General features: G+C 39.6%; 1 protein-coding gene across 1 annotated transcript in view; it reads left to right on the top strand.

The window, feature by feature from the left end:
- The first annotated feature begins 1929 nt into the window (after window positions 1-1929).
- Window positions 1930-21376, top strand: part of LOC148855397 (uncharacterized) — a 50716-nt gene continuing 31269 nt past the window's right edge. Inside the window, exons 1-5 of the mRNA XM_088941346.1 lie at window positions 1930-2518; window positions 2619-3366; window positions 16994-17612; window positions 17818-17986; window positions 20626-20986. Of these exons, the coding sequence (XP_088797472.1) occupies window positions 1983-2518; window positions 2619-3366; window positions 16994-17612; window positions 17818-17986; window positions 20626-20986 (2433 nt within the window). The 5' untranslated portion in view covers window positions 1930-1982. The remainder of the gene's footprint in view (window positions 2519-2618; window positions 3367-16993; window positions 17613-17817; window positions 17987-20625; window positions 20987-21376) is intronic.

Raw genomic sequence — 21376 nt, forward strand, 5'->3', positions numbered from 1 at the left:
AAAAGTATACATTCAATATTTATTTGAAGTTAAATCAGTTATGCTAACATGAACAAGTCTTTCATTAGAAAATATTATATGGAGACTACATAATTTTTTTCCCATAAAATCCAAAGACCCCTAGCAAAACCTACAAAATCAACTAGAAAATAGTTTTAAACTTCAAGAATTTCACTATCTTTCTTGCACGAACTGGATTGATTCTAGTTTTCATAAAAAAAATAACACCAAACTTATGAATGCAGTTCATATCAAAAACTTGTCTTTGGAGTTGCGGTCTGCCCGCACCCCTTACGATCCAGCTAAGTTGTTTAATTGTTCACCTCAATGCTGTTTGGACCCATATTGTCCCATCCAAGAAGATCAGGATCATGGTCATAGTCTTCCCCATGTTGATTCTCCTTAATCTTCATTTCTTCATTTGGTTCTACAATCTCATTTTGGAGTTGCTCTGTCCAGTCTTCCTCCATATTGTCCTCATCTTCATCATCTCCTTCCCCAACTTCTTCATTTCCTACATCTTCCTCTTTGTCATCAAGACCATTTTCATTGTGGTCATCTTCTTTTATTTCCTGCAAATCAACCTCATAAACATTATCATTTGCTTTGATTTAAGCCTTTCTATACATTGAACTCGGTAAAAAATAAACGTTGATACCTTTCAAATTATCAAATACTTGTTCACGGCTTAACTTTGGCTGTTAGAGTGTTTTTAGGCTGGGTACTTTAACTCCATTCGTGCCCATATTTAACTTTTTAGTCAAAAGAAAATAAGTGCAATTACTATTTACCCCCCTCTCATTGTAACATGGCATTCTCAAAATTGTTATCAAACATCATTAGTTGTTGACGGGCCGTGCTTACTGCTTACATTGGGGCTACAAGATACGGGCTGGGCCCATTAAAATTTGGCAAAAGCCAAGTTCAAGCCTGACCCATAAACAGGTGTGTGATTTTCCCGTGCACGGGGCTTGCTAATTACCATTACCGAACATAAAAATACGAAAACATGGCCGTTTCAGGGGTGGCGTTTATCATAACCTCGAATCCAAACACTCATCGCCTTTCATAGATAGTATTTTTTTTGATAAATTTCTTAAGCTACTCTTATAGTTTAACTAATTGATTAAGTGTATTTTTACTATTTGAAATTGAACTTATCCTATTCTTATTGTTTCTGACAATTGACTAATCATTCTTAATCATTCACATTAATCCATGGTGGTGTGAAAAAGACTATCTTACCCTTAATTATGGATTACTCTGATCTCTCCTTCTCTTCTCATTTTCTTCGTTGGAATTACTGGAACCGTTGGAACTATCAGAACAACAGATAATGACCAGATCTTAGATCTGATTATCTCTCAGATCTCATATTTGAATTCCTTGGGGTCCGCACAACTGCTGTTACTTGACTTCCAAGTCTAAACCAATGAATACCGCCCAAGAATCCTTGCCCAACCCTCATCAGCCCAGTTTGCTTGGGATTGCTCAGACTTCAGAGAAAAAGATAATGGTTTTGCATCACGTGCTCTGGTTCTTCTTCAGACCCCGCAACCCTTGCAACCCATGGCATCGTCGGCGACGAAAAGAGGGAGACGTAGAGGAGGGATCTTTGCAACAAAACATGCAACCCTTGATGGAGGCAATACTCAGATTTGGGTTCTTTTGAAGACCGAACCCGTTCGGTTTCCTATTGAAAGGAAGAAGACAGTAGGGTAAAATTGAAATTAAAAAAATATATTAATTATATACGAATTTAACGGAATATTAATGGATGCAAACAGTATTAGTCAATTGTCGGAAACCGTAAGATAGCGTCAAGCGTCAATCAATCAGTAGCGTATACTTAGTCAATTATCAAAACCATAGGGGTAGTTTAATAAATTTAGTTATTTTTTTTTTTTGCCTCCGATAGATATAGTCATGGCACAGTCTGAGGAGGCTTCATTTCCTTCGGGTTTTTCGCTTGGGGACTGAAAATGGAGGGAGCGGGAGACTCGGCAGAAGCCAGCGCGACGGAAACCGAAGAGAAAGCTGAAGAACCAAATACATCCCTCTTTCCTATCTTCCCTGCCTCGGATTCCTCTCAAAAGAGCAGCTCCGACGTCCCTCAGTGGCTCCAGAACACCAGCTTCACTACAGACCTCTCTGTCATTCGTGAATCAGTTGCTTCTCGATACGACATAACCTACCCAGTAGGGGAGGAAGAGGAAGGAGGAGAAGGCCATGCCCAGGAACCCCCTCAGGCGAAGGCACCGCCTTCATACGATTTGCTGGAGTCTTCTGCGTCGGACCGAGACCATGATTTCGACTCCAAGCGCGAAAAGAGAAGTAGGAAGAAGAAGAAACGCAAGAGAAAGAGGTCGCAGGATGCAGCAGGGAGGGAGGGCGATGATTACGCGTCTAGAAAATCCGGTGTTCGAGCTTGGGAGGGGTCTGACACGAAACCTGCCAAGGACTATTACTTCGATTCTCGAGGAGATCGTGATAATTTGGTCTTTGGATGCCTTTACAGGTAATGGGTTCTTTTACTGCTATTAAGTTGCTATTCCCCGATTTTAGGGTTTTTAATTTTTGAAGCATTCATACCTATAATTGGGTCTGGTATGATGCAGAATGGAGGTAGCTCGTTACAAGCTTCAGAATCGATCAAGCTCATCTGGGTCTAATTTTCGAGTTTTGTATCGTGGGAGAAACTGTGGTCCTTTTTCGAATGCAGATGAAGATATTGATGCATTGGACGGTAAACTAAGATCGGAAGGTCGCTACTGGTCTTCGAAATACTCAGCTTTGGAACGCCATAAGGGCTTCAAGCGTGTTCGAGTTGTTGCTCTTGACAGGTCTTTGAATGTTGCTGGGGAATTCATTCCTTTTACCGAAAGTGTTGAGGTGGAGGCGCCGAAAAATGTAACGGCAAATGAAGAATCCTGGGAAGATGAAGTGTTACGTAAAACAAAGGAGTTCAATAAGATGTCAAGGGAAGCCCCACACGATGAGAAAGTCTGGTTAGCCTTTGCTGAGTTTCAGGACAAGATTGCAAGCAGGCAGCCTCAGAAAGCGGCTCGCTTGCAGACACTTGAGAAGAAGATAAGCATACTGGAGAAGGCTACTGAGCTAAACCCGGATAATGAAGAGCTTCTGCTTTGTCTTCTGAAGGCTTATCAGAGCAGGGACAGCACTGAAGTTCTTATTAAAAGATGGGAGAAGATACTCATGCAGCATTCCGGCAGTTCCAAGTTGTGGAAAGAGTTCTTGCGAGTTGCGCGGGGGGAATTCTCCAGATTCAAGATTTCTAATACGAGGAAAATGTATGCCCATGCGATCCAGGCTCTGTCTTCTGCATGTGGAAAGCTGTGTAGGCAGGTTCTCATCATTTTGTATATTTCAATTTGTATCCTTTTACTGGCAATGCTGTTCCCTTCACTGTCTGTAACCTGTTTATTTATCTTGTTTGAAAGCTCGAATGGTTCTAATCAGATATGTTTTGTTTTTTTATTTGACCAAGTAAAGTATTGCATTACTAATTTATGAGGAAAAAATAGCCCATCCGTAAGGTGGGAATTCACAGATTAATAGAAATTTGAAAATTGGTTTCCGAAAGAATTTCAGTATAGAATAAAGGAACTGTACGAAATCCCCTAGAAAGGTTTCTGAACTGCTAGCCATGGGCACAAGATTCCTTTTAGTCTGCTTAGCACTTCATCTTCTGTGCAGAATTTGTTTACAAAAATATGATTGCTTCTTTCTCACTATATGACACATGTTACCAGGACATGTATCCCAGGGTAGCTTACCCTTTGACTGAGCCCCCAATAGACCAGCCATTGGATAGTGCAATTACTGTTTCAGGAAGACACCTATGAACCCCAAAACATGGTAGAATAGCCAACCAAAACTTGGTTGTGAACTTACAATGCAAGAAGAGGTGATTCATGGATTCCTGTTCATCTAAGCACAGAATACATCTAGGATCATTTTAGTTGCAGCTCCTTTTCATCAAGCTATCACCTGTTAGATTTCTTTCTAGAGCTGCAGGCCATGCTAGGAATCCTACTTTAGAGGGAATGGATGAACCCTGATTTTTGAAGAGGGGGAAAGATCCTGAGGGTTTGGAACTTAATTTCTTGAACATAGATTTGACTGAGAATCAACCTGACTATTCTCAAGCCCATACTTTTCTGTCCATCTGGTTCCCACAAAGAGAAACTTGCTGTACCTTTTATAGCACAGCTTAATGAAATCTTGGATTTACCAGTCATTTAGATTTTTGGCTCCTGATTAAATCTCCATAGCCATTTAGCTAAGAGAGTTGTGTTTGCCAACCTCAAGTGTCTGATACCCAAACTACCACTGTTTTTTGATTGGCATATTTGCTACCATTTCACCAAATGGTGCATTGTCCCTCATGTGTGTGTCCTTTGCTTGAGGAATGGGGATGGCACTAACCATGTTCTATTGCAATGTCACTTTGCCTCGCAGATGTAAAATCATTAATTACTTCAAGTTAGCTGGTTGTAACCGGACAGCTCCTACAGATGTTATGGGGCTGTTCAATTCAAATATAATGATTTGCAAGCGTCAAAGACAGAAAATCCTATGACATTGTGTGTGTGCAGCAGTGCTTTGGAGTTTGTGGAGTGAAATAAATGCAAGAATCTTTGAAAACAAGTACATAGTGGTAGAATCAGTAATTAACTTGTCTATGGTTAGGGTGGCTTATTGGGCTATGGTGAGTGAAGATTTAAAAGTCTCTCTTAATGATCTGTTCAGAGGATGGCAAATAGTGGCTGGATTCCAATCCAAAATTCAACATCAAATAAAAGAGTGGGCAGCTCCAGTCTTTGGTAAGATGAAATTCAACTTTGATATCTACAGTGTTGGGAACCTGGGTGCTTTCAGAATTGGGGGAGTAACAAGAGACCACAACAGTGACATTCTAGGCAGTTTCTTAGGCCATGTGGAACAAGGAATATCTTTATGGGCAGAACTATTGGCCCTTCTTCAGGGTTTAAATATTTTGAAAGTGAATGTATTTAGTGGGGTGGATTAGGAGGGGGACTGCCAAACCTTAATTTTGTGGATGAAGAAGCAAGAGGAAGTTCCTTGGAGATTTAGGCATCTAGTTAGAAATGCACAATTCATAGGTGCCACCTTAAACATCTCATTCAAATGGATACCTAGAGGTGCAAATACAATTGCTAATGCATTAGCTAAAGCAGGTGTTGTCAGGGGTCAGTTGGTTTGGGGATTTCCTGGGCTAGGTTTAATCTGTAATTCTAAATTATAGTTGTTTTGTTTTTATTTTCTTTTTTGAAGCTGGCTTTGTATACATTTTGGGCCTGCTTCCTTTTTCCTAGGGCAGCTAGGAGTTTTTTCTAATGAAATTTTCTGTTCCTTATCAAATAAAGGTATTTAAATTCATCTTTCAATCCAGCTCATAAAAGGTTCCTCATTTTTGTTAAAAACTTTTTAGCGACTCCTGCAGGGATGTGTAACAGGGATGGATAATAAATTGGGAGGGATGGCAGAACACTTTTTTATTGTTGTGAGTTTGGCACCCTTGGATAGATATCTTGTTTTCCAGGAGGTCTATATAAACCTTACAATTGGGTTCTAGACTGCTTTAGTTGAATTTTCCTAATGGCAGACCAAGGTACTTTACGGGAAGGGTGCCTATTTTGCACTCCAATATTTCTGCCAGATGTTCATCTGAAGGTAACTCCCTAACGTCCCAACCATCATTATTTCACTCTTGGCCATGTCTATATGAAGCCTGGAAACTGCCTCAAGCCATCTCAGAATACATTTAAGGCTTAGCATTTGGTCTGCTAATGCCTTGCAAAAACGTAGTGTATCATTGGCAAACTGTAGTAGATCAATAGGCTTTTGGTTAGGTCTCCCCTGAAATCCTTCTAGAATCTAGGTAGCCACCCTCTTCTGCTCTCCTTGTTAATCTACTTAGATACTCGGTGATGTGAATAGAAAGGAGATGGAGAGGGGATTCCCTGCCTTAAATCCCTTTGAACTTAAGATCTTCCCATGAGAAGAACTTGTATAAAATCGAGGATGGTGGAGTGGTGATGCATACCTTAAGAAGGGCAGCGGTAACAAAAGATTAACTATAACGGGAAACACCAGGTCTGGTGCTGAATATTTAACTGCTTTTTATTTCATTTTAAAAGAATCAGTCTGTCAGTCTTTTAGGCTGTGTATCTATAGTTATTCCCTCTTTTCAAAAGTTTGGAAAGTTGGGGAACCTCCCTCGATTAATGAAATCTGATTAGAACTACCAATCACAAAAGGGTGGATTTGATCTAGTTTGGGTGACTCCAGGCCTAGGATTTCAACCACAAGGATGATTTCATCTGACTTGATCAACTAATTTTGTCTTCTGTTTGTTATTGAAACACTTTCAAAGTAGGGTTTTCTTTTGTATCTCTTCTTTATTTTGTTATAATTGGGATTTTGGTTTCTGAAGAGGGCTGAGGGATGATGAATTGGTCTCTTTTGACAGGTTATCACAGCTTCTTGATGATGTGTGTTTGGACCCCTCTTTGCTGGTTAAATGCATTTGGACTCCCCATGCCAATGGTTTCTTCTCTTGTGCCTCTTTGTTTGTCTCTTTGTACCTTTATTCCTGTTCCTTTTCCGTTTAGGGAAGTTTTATGTAGACCCATTCCTCTTAAAATAGGGGCTTTTTGTTGGGAAGTGTGTCACCGGAAGATTAACACTTTTATTATGCTCCAGAAAATAAGATTCTCTCTCTTTGTGTATTCCTAGGGGGAGGGGGTAATTACATAACTACCTCACTCCCTATTTAAGGCCCTTAGAGGGAAACTGGATGCCTCTTTGGAAAGTTGTGCCTTAGAGTATACCACTCATAGAGAAGTCTTAAGAAAAGCTAGAGTAAAGAGAGAAGAGAAGTTTCCATAAAAGGAAAAAGGGAAGGCAGGGAAGAGAAAAACAAGTATCACTAACATAGGTAGGTGAAGGGAATCCCTCTTTGCAAATACCTTCTATATGCGTCTTTTGAAAGCTGAAATGTTGCAGTCGAAGAAGTAGAAGAGAGAAGAAGACCAAGAGGTGCTGATAATGTCGAACTGAATAACCTAGTCGACAGTACTATTATTTATATTAGACTATAGTACAATGTTACAAGAAATGTTTGGAATGCCCCTGATTAATGATGGGACACCCAGACTACTTAAAACAACAAATAAACTTAGGTCCATTAACACAGGCCCAGTACATAACAACTTAAACACAAATACAGACTTATGAGAACACTTATCAGCCGAACCATCAATACATAAAACCCCTCAACCTAACATCTTCTACTTTCATAATATGTATTCTTCTCCTTTCTTTTGTTTTACTTCTAAGAAAGGAAGTAGAGAGAAAAAAACCATCTATGACCTGGTGCTTCTACTTGGTTGACTATGGTCCCTCTATCAAGGCAAGTTAGGGATTAAGCCATCTACAACCTTATTCCCGAAGGTTGATTATGGTTGCCTTCAAATGCAGACAAAGAAAGAAGGGGTAAAAACTATGTACGTCAAATGCTCAACTTGATTGACCACAACATCCGTCTCATATGTAAAGTCCAGAAGATTAGGGCCGTCTCCAATCAGAGTTTTGTTTGATTGACTATGGCTTATTGTGAAGAAGAAAAGGAGTGAGAATGGAATTTTCTTTGTATAAGAGGGTGGGAGGGAGGGAGGGAAATGTGATGTTATGAAGTTTCTCATTTGTAAAGAAAACAATTTTGGGCACACTTGAAATATGTAAAGAAATGCAAATGAAAATTTCTTTTCAAGAATGCTCTATTATTCCTTTCTTAATAAAAACAGCATTTCAGGTACAAGCTTCTCATGAAGGGGAGCGAGCTGCGATCTCTCCTAACAACAAGAAGTAAACAGAAAACAGAAACCAAAATCAAACTACAATTGAGCCCAAAATCGTTGTTCCCTGTTTGCCCCTTGCTTTGCTAGACAATCAGCTAAAGAATTTGCTAATTTCCCCACCTCTTACGGTCAATCTCCTTATCAGCCACTTGAATTTTTAAATTTCATTCTTGAAACATCATACTATGGACTCTTGGTTTTATTTTTTCTTTGATCAGCAACACATGAATTGATTCATTAGATTGAAAAGAACATATACAACAAGAAGTTGTGGGCAGAAACAAGAAGCCCAAGGAAAAACTACCCCACTATTTAAAAGGTGCGCCTCAGGTGTGCCTAAGTGCACAGGCGAGGCACATTTCAGGGTAGGCGTCTCGCCCAGGTCCTAGGCGCAGCCCTCACCTTTTGAAACTTTGACACTTATTTATTTATTTTTTGTGTCTAGCGGCTGGGCCGGGGGCTCCAACCCTGGACCCCTGTGCCACCACCTATTTGGTAATGTTGTTCATTCATTCATCCTAATACAATGTCTTCTTAAAAAAGCAATTAAAACTATAAAATCATTATTTTTTGTGTGAGAACTAAGAATTTAAGACCTAATGTGGACTTGTTTGGGCTTGCCTCGAGGAGTTTGGTACAAAAGCGGCTCGTAGAATCAGGAATGTAATATGTTCTACATCACATTAGCTACTTGAAGTAATGCAATTGAGAAAAAAGAGAGTGTGGGTTTTATATGCTTGAAAATGTTTTATATATTTGATTTTATTTTTAAATTCTCATTTAAATATGCTTTACATGTTATATTTATGTATTTTATTATTATATAATAGGTTTTTTAAAACATTTATTTTAAAATTAAAGTTTATATTTTTATTAATATTATGTTTAATATATATATTTTTTTGATTTTTTGGCATTTTTTTGAATTTTTAGCCTTTTTATTTTTAATTTTAGCGCCTTGCTTAAAAAGGCATGTGCCTCGCCTTGCGCCTTGTGCCTCAGGATGGACCAGAATTGCCCATACAGCTACCATCAAAGTTTAATTTCTTCCACCCGACACCTGGAGGAGACCAGACCTCATATAATTGCGCCTTGTGCCTCAGGATGGGCCTGGATTGCCCATACAGCTACCATCAAAATTTAATTTCTTCCACCCAGCACCTGGAGGAGACCAGACCTCATATACTATTTGTCTTCTAGATGAAGTGCCAACAATTATTCCCCATGAGCTGAAGAAATCTTCTACCTTAAAGTTAGCAAAAATCTTTGAAGGTTTTCACCCAATGTGCCGCCCTTAAAGTTATAACCTCGATCATGGCTTCCTTGCTTCTTTCCTTGTTTTCAAAGATTCTTAGGTTTCTTTCTTCCCAAATTGTTCAGGCCACTGCTGCTCTAGTGCATCTTCCCATTATCCCATCTCTTCTCTTAGAGCACCTGAAAATGTGAGAGCTAAAAAAACCTTCCAGGCTATTGGGGGGAACCCATTTGCAGCCAAAAAGAGATGAAAACCACTCCCAAATAGAGTTAGCAAAAGGACAGGAATTTAAGAGATGAAAGGCAGTTTCACCATAAATGACAAAACTTACATAAGAAGCACCAGCTTGGAGGCAAGCATTTTTTTTTAAAAAAGACAAGGTAAAATTTTATTCAAATAGCCAAAAGTGGCAGATTACAACCCGGGCCCCTAAGACAAAGAGCCAACAAAACTCACTTTAACACCTACAATACATCATAACTCAAGAAAAATCCTAGATCTCAGCCGAGAACAAAGGACAGAAGCCTGAATGTCCTTCGCTGCCGCCACCCAGGAAACTATCTTTCCAAATGCAAAGGCAATCAAACAATCTATGCTAGCGGCCTTATTTTGAAAGATCCTTCTGTTTCTTTTCGTCGAGACTGCGCATAAGATGGCTGCAGGCATGACACTCCAAATGCACTTTGCCAATTTTGAACCACCCTTTAGCTCCCAACTCCATATCATGTCCAGAACTGAATCAGGCATACACCATTGCAGCCTGCAGCTGTCACCGAACAGTGAATGAATAGGTGCCTGCCATCCTCCTCCATGTCTCCACAAAGAACACAGAGCTGGTCCTGAATCTTAACACCCCTTCTAACCAGGGAGTCTTTCGTAAGGCATCTGTTGAGAGACGCAGCCCAAACCAAAGCATTCATTTTAGAAGGCACAGAAGGGTTCCAAATTTTGACCACTGGAATTTTAGGATGCACAGCTTCATTCAGAACCTCCACAAAAGAGCTAACCGAGAAACTACCATCCACACTAAACTTCCAGACCCAAGGGTCCTCAGACAACAAGTCAATGGACTGCTTGTGAAGCAGCCCCAAGAGATCTGCAACTTTCCCAATTTCCCAGTCCTGAAATGACCTTCTAAAAGAAGGGCTCCAAGTAATAGTGCCCCCACTCACTTCAAATGGACTAGCCACCAATCCATTCTGATTTTCCGCAATCTGAAACAACTGAGGGAATGCTTCAGCCAGGGGTGTACTTTCACACCAAGTATCCCTCCAGAAACGCAACCTATTCCCATTCTCCACTTTAGGAGTTAGACCACTACTCATTCAAGGTAGAACTTCCATGACTTTTTTCCACAGTGAGCAACCTAAAGAATTCAATTGATTAGTGGTTACCCAGTTCCTACTGTCAGTCTCATATTTTGCTGCAATTTATTTCCTCCACCATCTGTCTTTTTCTTTCTCAAATCTCCAAATCCATTTTCCCAAGAGAGCTTTATTAAACAACTTAAGCTTCCTGATCCCTAGCCCCTCTTTCTCCTTAGGGCAACATACCTGGTCCCAATTAACCAGATGACATTTCTTTTCCTCCTCCCATCCCATCCAAAGAAAATCTCTTTGGATTTTCTCAATTCTTTGGCCTCCCATCCCATCCAAAGAAAGTAGGCCAGAAGATTAGAAAGCGAGCTTTTTAGTAATGTGATTCTACCCCCCAGCGACAGGTACTTGGATTTCCAAGACATAAGCTTCCTCTCCACTTTACCCATCGGAATCAATCTACTTTTGGTCCGATTTACGCTCAGTCCCGAAACCACTTCAAACCAACTAAGCACCCCCAAGAGAATCTTCAGCTGATCAACATCTGCATCAATGAAACACAGAGTATCATCGGCGAACTGTTGCATCTGAACACTTTCCCCACCCGGAGAGACCTCAAAACCCTTTCATAGACCCTCAACCCCCACCTTCTCCACAAATAGAGTTAGAACTTCCATTATTCATATAAACAGAAGAGGGGAGAGGGGATCCCCTTGTCTTAATCCTCTTGAACTTTTAAAGAATCCCATGGAGTGCCCATTAAGCAAAACTGAGAATTTTGGAGAGGAAATACACACCTTAATCCAATTTCTCCACTTCTGTCCGAACTTCATTTTCTCTTGCACCAAATCCAAACACTTCCAGTTTACATGATCATATGCCTTTTCCAAATCCAGCTTACAAATCAGCCCTGGTTTACCTTCTCTTATTCTTGAGTCAATCAAATCATTTGCCACCAACACACTATCCAACAGCTACCTACCCGGTACGCACGCAAAGCGATTCTCCTCAATGATCAAACTAAGAACCTTCTTCATTCTTTCTGCAAGGACTTTGGATAGAATTTTATAAAAACTGTTTAGTAGACTAATTGGCCTGAAATCTTTCATGTTTCTTGCACCTTCCACCTTAGGAATAAGGGAGATGAAAGTGCTGTTCAGACTTCTAACCAATGACCAATTTTGGTGAAAGTCATGGAACACCTTCTTAGATCTCCTTTCACCCCCTCCCAGCACCGTTTATAGAAAACATTTTCAAGCATCCAGTCCCGGGGATTTTTCAGTCCGCATATTATTAATTACCTGCCATATCTCATTTTTTGTGAAGGGCGCTTCTAACCCCCTCTGCTGAGCCACTGATAGACTTTTGAAAGTAAGCTCTTCTGGAAAGGGCCTTCTTGCCCAGTTTTCTTTAAACAACTCCGAGAAAAAACCCGTGACAATGTGCTTCATTTCTGTCCAGTTTTCACCCACTTGCTCCCCCCATTCAAGTTTCTCAATTTGATTTATTCTTTTCCTTGCTTTTACCATTTTGTGAAAAAAATTGGAGTTTTTATCTCCCACTTTAAGCCATTTAACTTTGGTTCTTTGCCTCCACTTTAATTCCTCCTTGTAGGCTAAAGAATCTAGAGTCACTTTGGCTAGCAGTCTCTTCCTTCTATCTTCCTCTATAAGGGGACCCACTTCTTCAGCTGAATCCAGTTCTTTAATTACCTCTAGGCACTTTCTTTTTTCCGCTTCCATTTTTCCTTGATGATTCACCTTCCAAGATTTCAGCACCTCTTTGATCCCTTTAATCTTATTTGCCAAGATGTAAGAGCTGGTACCCTCCACCTTAAAATCCGCCCATTTCGATATAAGCAGAGGAACCAACTCCTTTTCTTCAAACCAAGCATTTTCCATCTTGAAAGATGGTTTACTTCTCACCTAATTCTCCTCCTTTCCACATAGTAACTGAATTGGAGAGTGATCCGATAAAGGTCTAGGAAGAGCAACTTGTTTAATTTGCTGGAATGCCTCTTCCCAACTTGAGGAGATTAGAAATCTGTCAAGTTTAACCAGAATTGGGGATTCTTGGTTATTTGTCCAGGTGTGTTGAGCCCCCATCAAAGGCAGATCTAAATGATCGGCCTGGTTAATAAAATCAGCAAATTTTCTTCTGTCTCTCGAGCTCCCTTTACCATTGTTTTTTTCCTATGAAAATCTCACTACATTGAAATCTCCTCTAACCGCCCAAGGCAGGTCGGAGCTACCTCTAGCTACTAACAGTTCTTCCCACAACTTCTCCTTCTCCCCACGCTCCGTCGGACCATATACATTTGTGAACATACCTTGAAACCCCCCTCCACTTCCAGCACAACTGAGATTGTAAATTCACCAACATGAGAAGAAATTAACTTGCATTTAGATATGCCCCACAAGGTCAATAAACCTCTTGCACTGCCCCTAGCTGCCTTACTAACCCACCGCACCTGACCTTGACTCCAAATGCTTCTTACCAAACCTGTAACCATTACTTCCAACTTTGTTTCTTGGAAGAATACTACCTCTGATTTCCACTTATTGAGTAAATTACAACCACCATTCTCCTACACCCAGAGCCTAAGCCCCGAACATTTCAAGACAAAATAAACAGATCCATTAAACACTCACGATCCTAAAACCCTCTCCCCTTCCTCCCTCCCCTTCTATTTTTCCCCCTCCCCCTTTCCTGCTGAATCATTCAATCCCCACACCAATCTTAACACTCCCTGTTCTGCTTCGACCCTTTACCCCCTTTTTTCACATTACCTTTACATTTCTCCTCCCACCACCTCCTTTCAATTGCTTCCAAATAACTAATTGTCTCTGCCTCCATACCTGCTATTTGAAATCCCCAGAAATTTGCCTAGACCCAGGAGTTTCGAATTCACCCAATCTGAAGAACCTTCCACCCCTTCCCTTTTACTCCCCCTTTTTCCTTGATCTTTGCCCCCTCCTCCCTCTGTCTTGACCTCTCCCCCACCCCTATTCCTCTTTCCCTTTTCTCCCCTATGCTTTGAACCTGCAAATTACTTTCCACAGTGGGGGGCACACTGTGAACAGCATTTATATCCTCCCTGAACACCGCCAACGGAGTGATTTCCATCAGCTCCATCGGCTGAGTGGGCTGGATAGTCTGCTCCGGGCTGCCAATTGAGGGATCTCTTATTGATGTCTCCAGAATTGGATCTGGCTCAGATTCTTCTCTCAACTGAGAAAACACCTCCCAGTTCTCACTGTCCGAAATGAGATTGCTGATATCATCTTGGTGATGAGCCCCACTGCATTTCTGCTGCAAATTCGGCATCTGAGCCGTGGCTAATAGCCAATTTGGGCCTGATAAAGGCTGCCAGTCCTGGACCAAACCATCCTTGGTAGACTGCTCTGGACCCGTCTTTTCATGGGATACATTTGACCCCACACCATCCTGACCGAACTGAGACTTGACTGCTTCTCCTCTCTGACCTCCCCCTGCAGTCGAGCATGCCCTTTGCCACTTGTCATTTCTCCTTCTTGGTTCCTTTCTGGATACAACATCCTACTATCTGGCACCACATTTAATTCCACAAGACATTCCAGAAGCATCTATTTCAGCCGGTTCTTCGAGCACTCTTCCCACTTGTTTATTGGATTTAAATTTTGAATCTCCTTTTTTGCACAGTCCCGGGGTTGGGCTAACCTCATCTGTGTCATGGGTGGAGTTAACGGATCCATCTCCTTCCACAGGTATGACTGCAGTACTTCATCTTCCGTACTCAACATGGGCTGACCTGCCCCCATCTTCCGTCCCTCCATCTTCCTCTTCTCCGGTGACCTGCCCCTACTCGATCTTCCTTCTTCTTCCGACAGAAGGACCACCGTATTACTCACCTCCGACTCCCTTTTTTCCTTTTCCTCCTTCCCGCCTCCCCTCTCATCAGTCAATATCTCACTCCCTCCCCTTTTCTCACCTCCGGCCTGATTTCCTTCCAAATCCAAACCCAACAAGAAAAATCATCAATTTGGTGTTTTCCTCTGAAGCAAATCACAGGAATTAATGGAGCCATGAAACACTTCCCTAGAATGCACTGACTTTAGGAGGGATGGGCCAAGACCAGATCTCCTTAATAGGGAAATAAGGAGAGGGGGAGGTGGCTACAAGAGATTTCAGAAAGGACTTGCAGGAAAAAGACCCTGATTGATTGAGGGCCCACACTCTAGAATCTGAACCACCATCCCCCAAGACCTCTGAATTCAACAGGCTAAGTAAAGTAGAGACACTGGAAATTTCAGATTCTCTCTTATTTCTAGTAAAGCCCAGATTCCAACTCAGGTTGGAATGGAGGAGGATGAGCTGATAAAATCACAAATAGGTTTTCCTTTGAAATTGGAGAGATCAAAGAGAGAAGGAAAAACCTTAGAATGGGGGGGGGGGAGATCCCTAACCCAGATATCATCCCAAAACCTAATTCTCTAACCCATAGCCAAGTCATACCTAATGTGGCAAGGAACATAGGAAGAATGTCATAGATGGCCTTCTAGGGAGTAGCTAGAGTAGCTCTATGCAAGCATCCTGCATCTCAACCATTGTTTGACAGCCCATTGATACTCGAAATAACTCTAGTCAACAGCTTCTCATTTTCTTTAGGGAATCTCCAAAGCCATTTACTCAACAAAGCGAAATTCTTCAACTTAACATTTCCAATGCCCAATCCCCTTCACCCCTCAGTTGCATCACCTTTTCCCACCTAACCAAGTGATCTTTCTTCCCTTCCCTAGTCTCCCAAAGGAAGTCCCTCATGATCTTTTCTATTCTTCTTACCGCAGATTGGGGCATCCTAAATACTGACATGTAGTACATTGGGAGATTTGATAGGGTGGATTTGATCAAAGTGATTTTCCCTCCCAATGAAATATAATTCCTTTTACAGCTTGCCAGCCTCTTCTCAAACCTTTCCACTTCCAAAAACTAATCAATCTACTTCCAGGTTGATACCAGCCACTAAACTTTTAGACCAGTTGATTTTCAAATTGGAAATCCTTTCAAAGAATTTCACTACTAACTTCAGGTTTTCTACCCCCTCTCTGCCTACCCCATCACAAAAAACGAGGATGTCATCTGCAAACTGCAAGTGTGAGATCAAAACTCTATCTCTTCCTATTATCCAACCCTTAAACAACTGCATAAAGTTAGCCTTTGAGATCATGCACTCTTGGTTTTTTTATTCCTTTCTTTTCTGTCCAATATGTTCATTTGCCTAAATCAGAATCTGAAGTGTTCTTTGCTTTCTTGCAGGGATATAATTAAGTGGAATCATCTTTATGATTCTCTAAATGGGCCTCCCCCCCACCCCCACCCACAAAAAAAAAAAGGACTCGATCATTTGATTGACTGAATTATGTTGCATGAGAATTTCTTAAAATATTCATGCCAAGACACCTTCTAAATTCCTGTTCTTTCGCTATTAATATTTTGGATTGGTTTTTCCTTTTGCTTGGCTTAAGAAGAGGGGAAGAGCAAAGAAGTGGTGAGAGATTGTGTGGTGGCCAGGGTAATACATTGGATTAGAACCTTAATTGTTCTCCCACTTATCCCTTGGCTAAAGCTCTTCCTGAAGGTTTTGTGAAGTTATACTTTAATGGAAGCAGTCAAGGTAACTCAGGCCCCTACAGGATATGGGGGGTATTGAGGAACACAGAGTGGCGTGTTGCTGCATTGTTCTCGGGCCCAGTGGGTTGGGTGGCTTGTCTAGAGCTGAATTACTGGCTGTACTGCAAGGAGTTAAAATAGCAAATGAATTGAATATGCTAAATGTGATTGAAGGGGATTCAAAACTGGTGGTGGAGTGGTTGAAGGAACCAGGCTCTATAGCTTAGGGCTTTAGGGATGGGATAAAAAGTTCAAATGGCTCACTAGAAAGTGGAAACATGCACTTGAAGATACAATGACTGAGGAGATTGGCAAATGGGATGGCAGATACTTTAGTTAAGGAAGGGGTGAATAGAAATCATTTGTATTGAGCTAAAATGTAATATTAACTTTTTTGTTTCTTATGAGAGAGCATCTTGTGCCCTCTCAAAGGGATGCTTGTATTGTTGTCTACTTATTGGTTAATAAAAGTTACTTATCAAAAAAAATCTTTATGAACAAAAAATAAATTACATTGATCATTGTTATTGATAAAAAATGAAATACGTATCAGTTCTTTTATGTTAAGCTATAAATTGATATAGGCTTGAATTTCTGAAGCATGTTCAATCAAATTGTAAATCATGGTTTGTTTTTATTAATATCATATCCTTCACTCTATATTTTCCTTGTTTTTAGATGTTCAACTAGTGTAACTAAAAAATATGCTCTTTTATAATATCAATATTGACAAAAAGATTTTATTATTGTTCTCAATTTTATTGCTTTCAGTTTTATATGATTTGAACTAGAAAATTTGTGGATATTTTCATAATGAAGCTTTTAATTTCGTTGTTTGTTTATTTTGTTTGCTGTGTATGATGCAGGTTAACCAAACTGCCAAACCACCCTCAATGGATCCTGCTATTATTCAGCTAGAACTGGATGTTGTTGACATTTTTGTCAGCCTTTGTAGGTTTGAATGGCAGGCTGGCTACCAAGAGTTAGCAACTGCATTATTTCAAGCTGAAATTGAGTACAGCTTATTTTGTCCTTCTTTACTTCTCACTGAGCAAAGTAAGCAAAGATTGTTTGAGCACTTCTGGAGTAGTAATGATGCAAGAATTGGAGAAGATGGAGCACTTGGGTGGTCCACCTGGTTGGAAAAAGAGGAGGAAAATAGGCAAAAGATTATTGAAGACTCCTCACAAGAAAAGGAAGGAGGTTGGACTGGCTGGACATTACCACCTCCAAGAAATAATGAAATTAGTACAGACCCAGATGATTTGAATAATGATGTTATAGCTGCTGAGGAGGTTGGAGATGATTTTGAGACTGAAGATGTCAAGGAGGAGGATGAAATTGAAACTTTACTGAAGAAGTTAGGCATTGATGTTGATGCTGAGGCTGAGAGTGAGGTGAAAGATGCAAGTACTTGGACTAGATGGTCAGAAGAAGAAATATTAAGAGATAATGAGCAATGGATGCCTGTGCATGAAAAATCTGGTACTTCCTTATTCTTTTTTCTCTCTGTATGGTTTAATGTTGGAATTGTATTTAGTTCTTAAACAGTATCTTTTCACATATTATTTGCTGGAATGCTATACTCTTTTCACTTGTGAACGCCAGTAAACTTTACTTTTCACTAATTTGATTTCCAATCCCTAGTTAACCATTGCCACATTAATTGAATCTGACTGTGAAAGAACAGGGGCATCATATAATGATGAGGCACCAGATAGAGAAGGCGATGAGCAACTTTTGGGAGTGATATTGTTTGAAGATGTCAGTGAGTACCTCTTTTCATTGTGCTCAGAAGAGGCCCGTTTATCTCTACTATCCCAATTCATTGACTTCTTTGGTGGGAAGATTTCTCAATGGTTGGTAATTCTTCTGAATAATGGTTATTTGATGCCATTCCAATTTGTTTTAGATTAAGTTGATTAATTCCTATTTTTGATGGTAGTTATTTTTTCTATACAATCTAGACTAAATATTATAATTTCAGTTTAATATGTTAAAACAACCAAAACAGAAAATCAAAAACTAAATGAGTCAGTTCAGTCTTGGCAAGTTGCATGCAATTTATCTTGGTCTCTATCAATTTTACTAGATGGAACACATTCAGTATTGTACATAAAATAGTTGGGTGGTGGAGTTGCATTGGAGAAGAGATGCCGGTGGCCCTTGATATTTGTCTCCTATAACTACTATAGGTTTACAATTATTGCCCTTATTTTCTTGTCCACAACATGTGTTTTATAAGGACAATACATAGGGTACTAAAAATTCGGCTTGTGCTTGACAGCTTCAGCCTCATAGACAAATTTGCCCCTTGGAAGTAGGAGGGTTGCTCCCCTTTAATACATAGTCTAAGATATAAAGGGTACTAATCTTATGGGGCAATGTTCAATTGAATCAGTCCCTGCCTATAGGTTGTCAAGCCCAAGTATTGGCCAGAGTCATTTGAGGGAAACTCTTGATCACCCCCCATTTTTTATCCCCTTTTTTGGTAAGCACTTGGTCACCATTTTTTTTTTTTCTGTTCTCTTGTTTCCACCGGTACTTCATTAATAATGAACTGGTTGCCTTTACTATTGCCTTCTCTTATCTTGAAGGAATTTGATCTAAAGCATTTCTCCATGGCATAGCATAGAGAGATCCCATAAACTTAATATCCAAGTCAGCATTTATTCCCTCTCTATTCTCATCTATTTATAGCATGGCATCAGGAAACAATCAAACAGTATATGCCATGAGTCCTTGTCCATACACGCCTAGTTAATTCATAGTGAACCAAAGGAAATGGATAAATGACTTTTCTTTATTTTGATCAATAACTAAATCAAATTCATTTGCTGATAAAACAACTGAATCAGATTCATTAAATTAAAGATAAAAAAGGTACAAAGAAGGGTGAGGAATGTGAAGGTAAGTAAATGAATCTGATTCAGTTTGTATTGCATTTGGGATTCTTTTTGTTTTCTCTTTGGTTGCAGGTGGGTTCCCCCTCAAGATGTGGCAGGACTTTTCAACCGAGACTTTTTGAGGCAATCAAAGAAAAGAGGGAAGGTTATGTGGAAAACTACAAAGGCAGCTATTTATTGGGTAATATGGGAAGAAATGAATACCAAAATATTTTTGGATAAGAGTAGAACAAGGGAGGAGGTAATCGACACAATTAAAGTTAAAGTAGCTCGCTGGATAAGATCTTTACATATCTTTCAAGAGTTCTCAGTCACAAACATTATAAGATCCTGGACAGAAGTAGCGCAATCTTCAAGAGTGAAAGAGAGAGTAAGGATGGAATGGAAACCTCCAGATGGTAACATGATTAAATTGAATTTTGATGGAAGCTCCTTTGGAAATCCGGGATTGTCAGGTATCGGGGGAGTAATCAGAATTCCGAAAGGAGAATATTAGCATTGTTCTCTGGACCTATCGGCATGGGCATTTCTCTAAAAGCTGAGTTAATGGCATTGTTATCCATATTCTAATAAAATTGCTTCAAATTATCAAAAAAAAAAAAATAAAGCCCAAAACAGTCATTTCCTTGATTCCTTCTCACCCCTTGTTTGCCAATGTATCAGCAAAAGAGTTAGCCTCTCCTTTTACCCATTGAAATGTTACCCCCATTCCTTGTAATAGCCACCTAATTCTCTTCTTCTCATAAATGTAGCCCCTCCACCCCACATCCTCTTACTTTTGCAACCAACTTATAACTACCTTTGAGTCTCCTTCAGTTGCCAGCTTATGGGTTTGCAAGTCCTTACCTTTCTGAATTCCTTCCAAGACAGCCTATTTCAGCCCGATAAATGACTTCAATTGCTACTTCTTGAACCTAGAATTACTTTGTTTTTTATTGGTAAAAGAGTAGAATCATATAGAAAAAAATAAAAAAACCTTGACTTGGGACAGCCTTAATTTTCCCCTTTTTGTTCACATTGGTAGCATATGTTATCGTCAGATTGATCACTAGAGTGGATGGTATTAATTTGATAAAAGGTTGGAGAGTAGGTATACAGGGGGTGAGAGTAACTCCAGTGTTTTAAAAGCGCAAGGGCCATTTTACACGTGAGGTGCACGCTTTTTTGAAGCAAGGCACAAAAATGCAAAAAATGTTAAAAAGTCAAAGTATTCAAAAGAATCAAATAGTGCCAAAAAATAAAAAAAAAATGCAACGTATTAAGAATGTTAAACACAATATTAATTAAAATATAAATTTTTATTTTATCTTCAAAAAAATATTAATTAAAAATATAAACATAAAATTTAAAATATATGTTTTAGAAAAACCTATTATCTTAAATTATAATAAATGTCATCATGAATGGTCATAAACTTTTATATTGTTCAAGATACTATGTACATGATTATGAATGTCTTTCTTTAGTTGATTCTTTATTTTATTCCATGTTTTACTTGTCATCTGCAAACTAACATGGAATTACATGCTATTAGCTTTTCCATGTGTTCTACATGGATCAAGTGATGAGGCTTATCTTTTCTTCTTTGGCAGGGCATCCACAAACAGTTCAAGTTGGATTGAAAACACCCTCAGCCTGGAGGCATTACCAGATTCTATTTTAGAAGATTTAAGAAACATTCATGAAGTAATGACAAAAAAAGAAAGTGCTTTGTGTAACTTTAATTTGGAATTTCTTTTGGGCAGCTCAATTGATATATCCAGAAGGACCAGTATGATGAAGTTTCTTCGCAATGCAATCTTACTTTGTTTAGCTGCTTTTCCTCGTAACTATATCATGGAAGAGGCTGCCCTTGTTGCTGAAGAGCTGTTCACAACAAGAATGAATACTTGTACATCCTCAGTGACCCCATCTCGGGCTTTGGCAAAATCCCTTTTGAAAAATGATCGTCAGGTAGTGTTTGTTAAGCTCAATGGTAATTAATGCATGTAGTTCCTTAATCCTTTTATCCTTTTATATTCTTATCATTCCTATGGTATAAATTGTCTTTGTATTACAGTATAAATTGTATTTGTATAACAGATAAAAATTATATTTGTATTTTTGTATCCAGGTGTATTGGGGTGTAGCTAGGCATATTATATCGTTTTGGCTACACCTCGATATGCTAAATACTTAGTATTTTGAATTTTTGTTATTTTCAGGGGTAGGTCTTGCTAAGACCGACCCCTGTAAAATTAAAAAAAAATTCTAATAAACAGGGGGTGAATGATCGAAATGCCCGATATTTTGAACCCTAGCTAGAAGGGCATGCATTCAAGGTAACAGTTTGACAGCTAGTTC

Source organism: Nelumbo lutea, chromosome 4, assembly GCF_056320005.1.
Source record: "Nelumbo lutea isolate HS-2025 chromosome 4, American lotus-T2T, whole genome shotgun sequence".
In the NCBI taxonomy this organism is placed as follows: Eukaryota; Viridiplantae; Streptophyta; class Magnoliopsida; order Proteales; family Nelumbonaceae; genus Nelumbo; species Nelumbo lutea.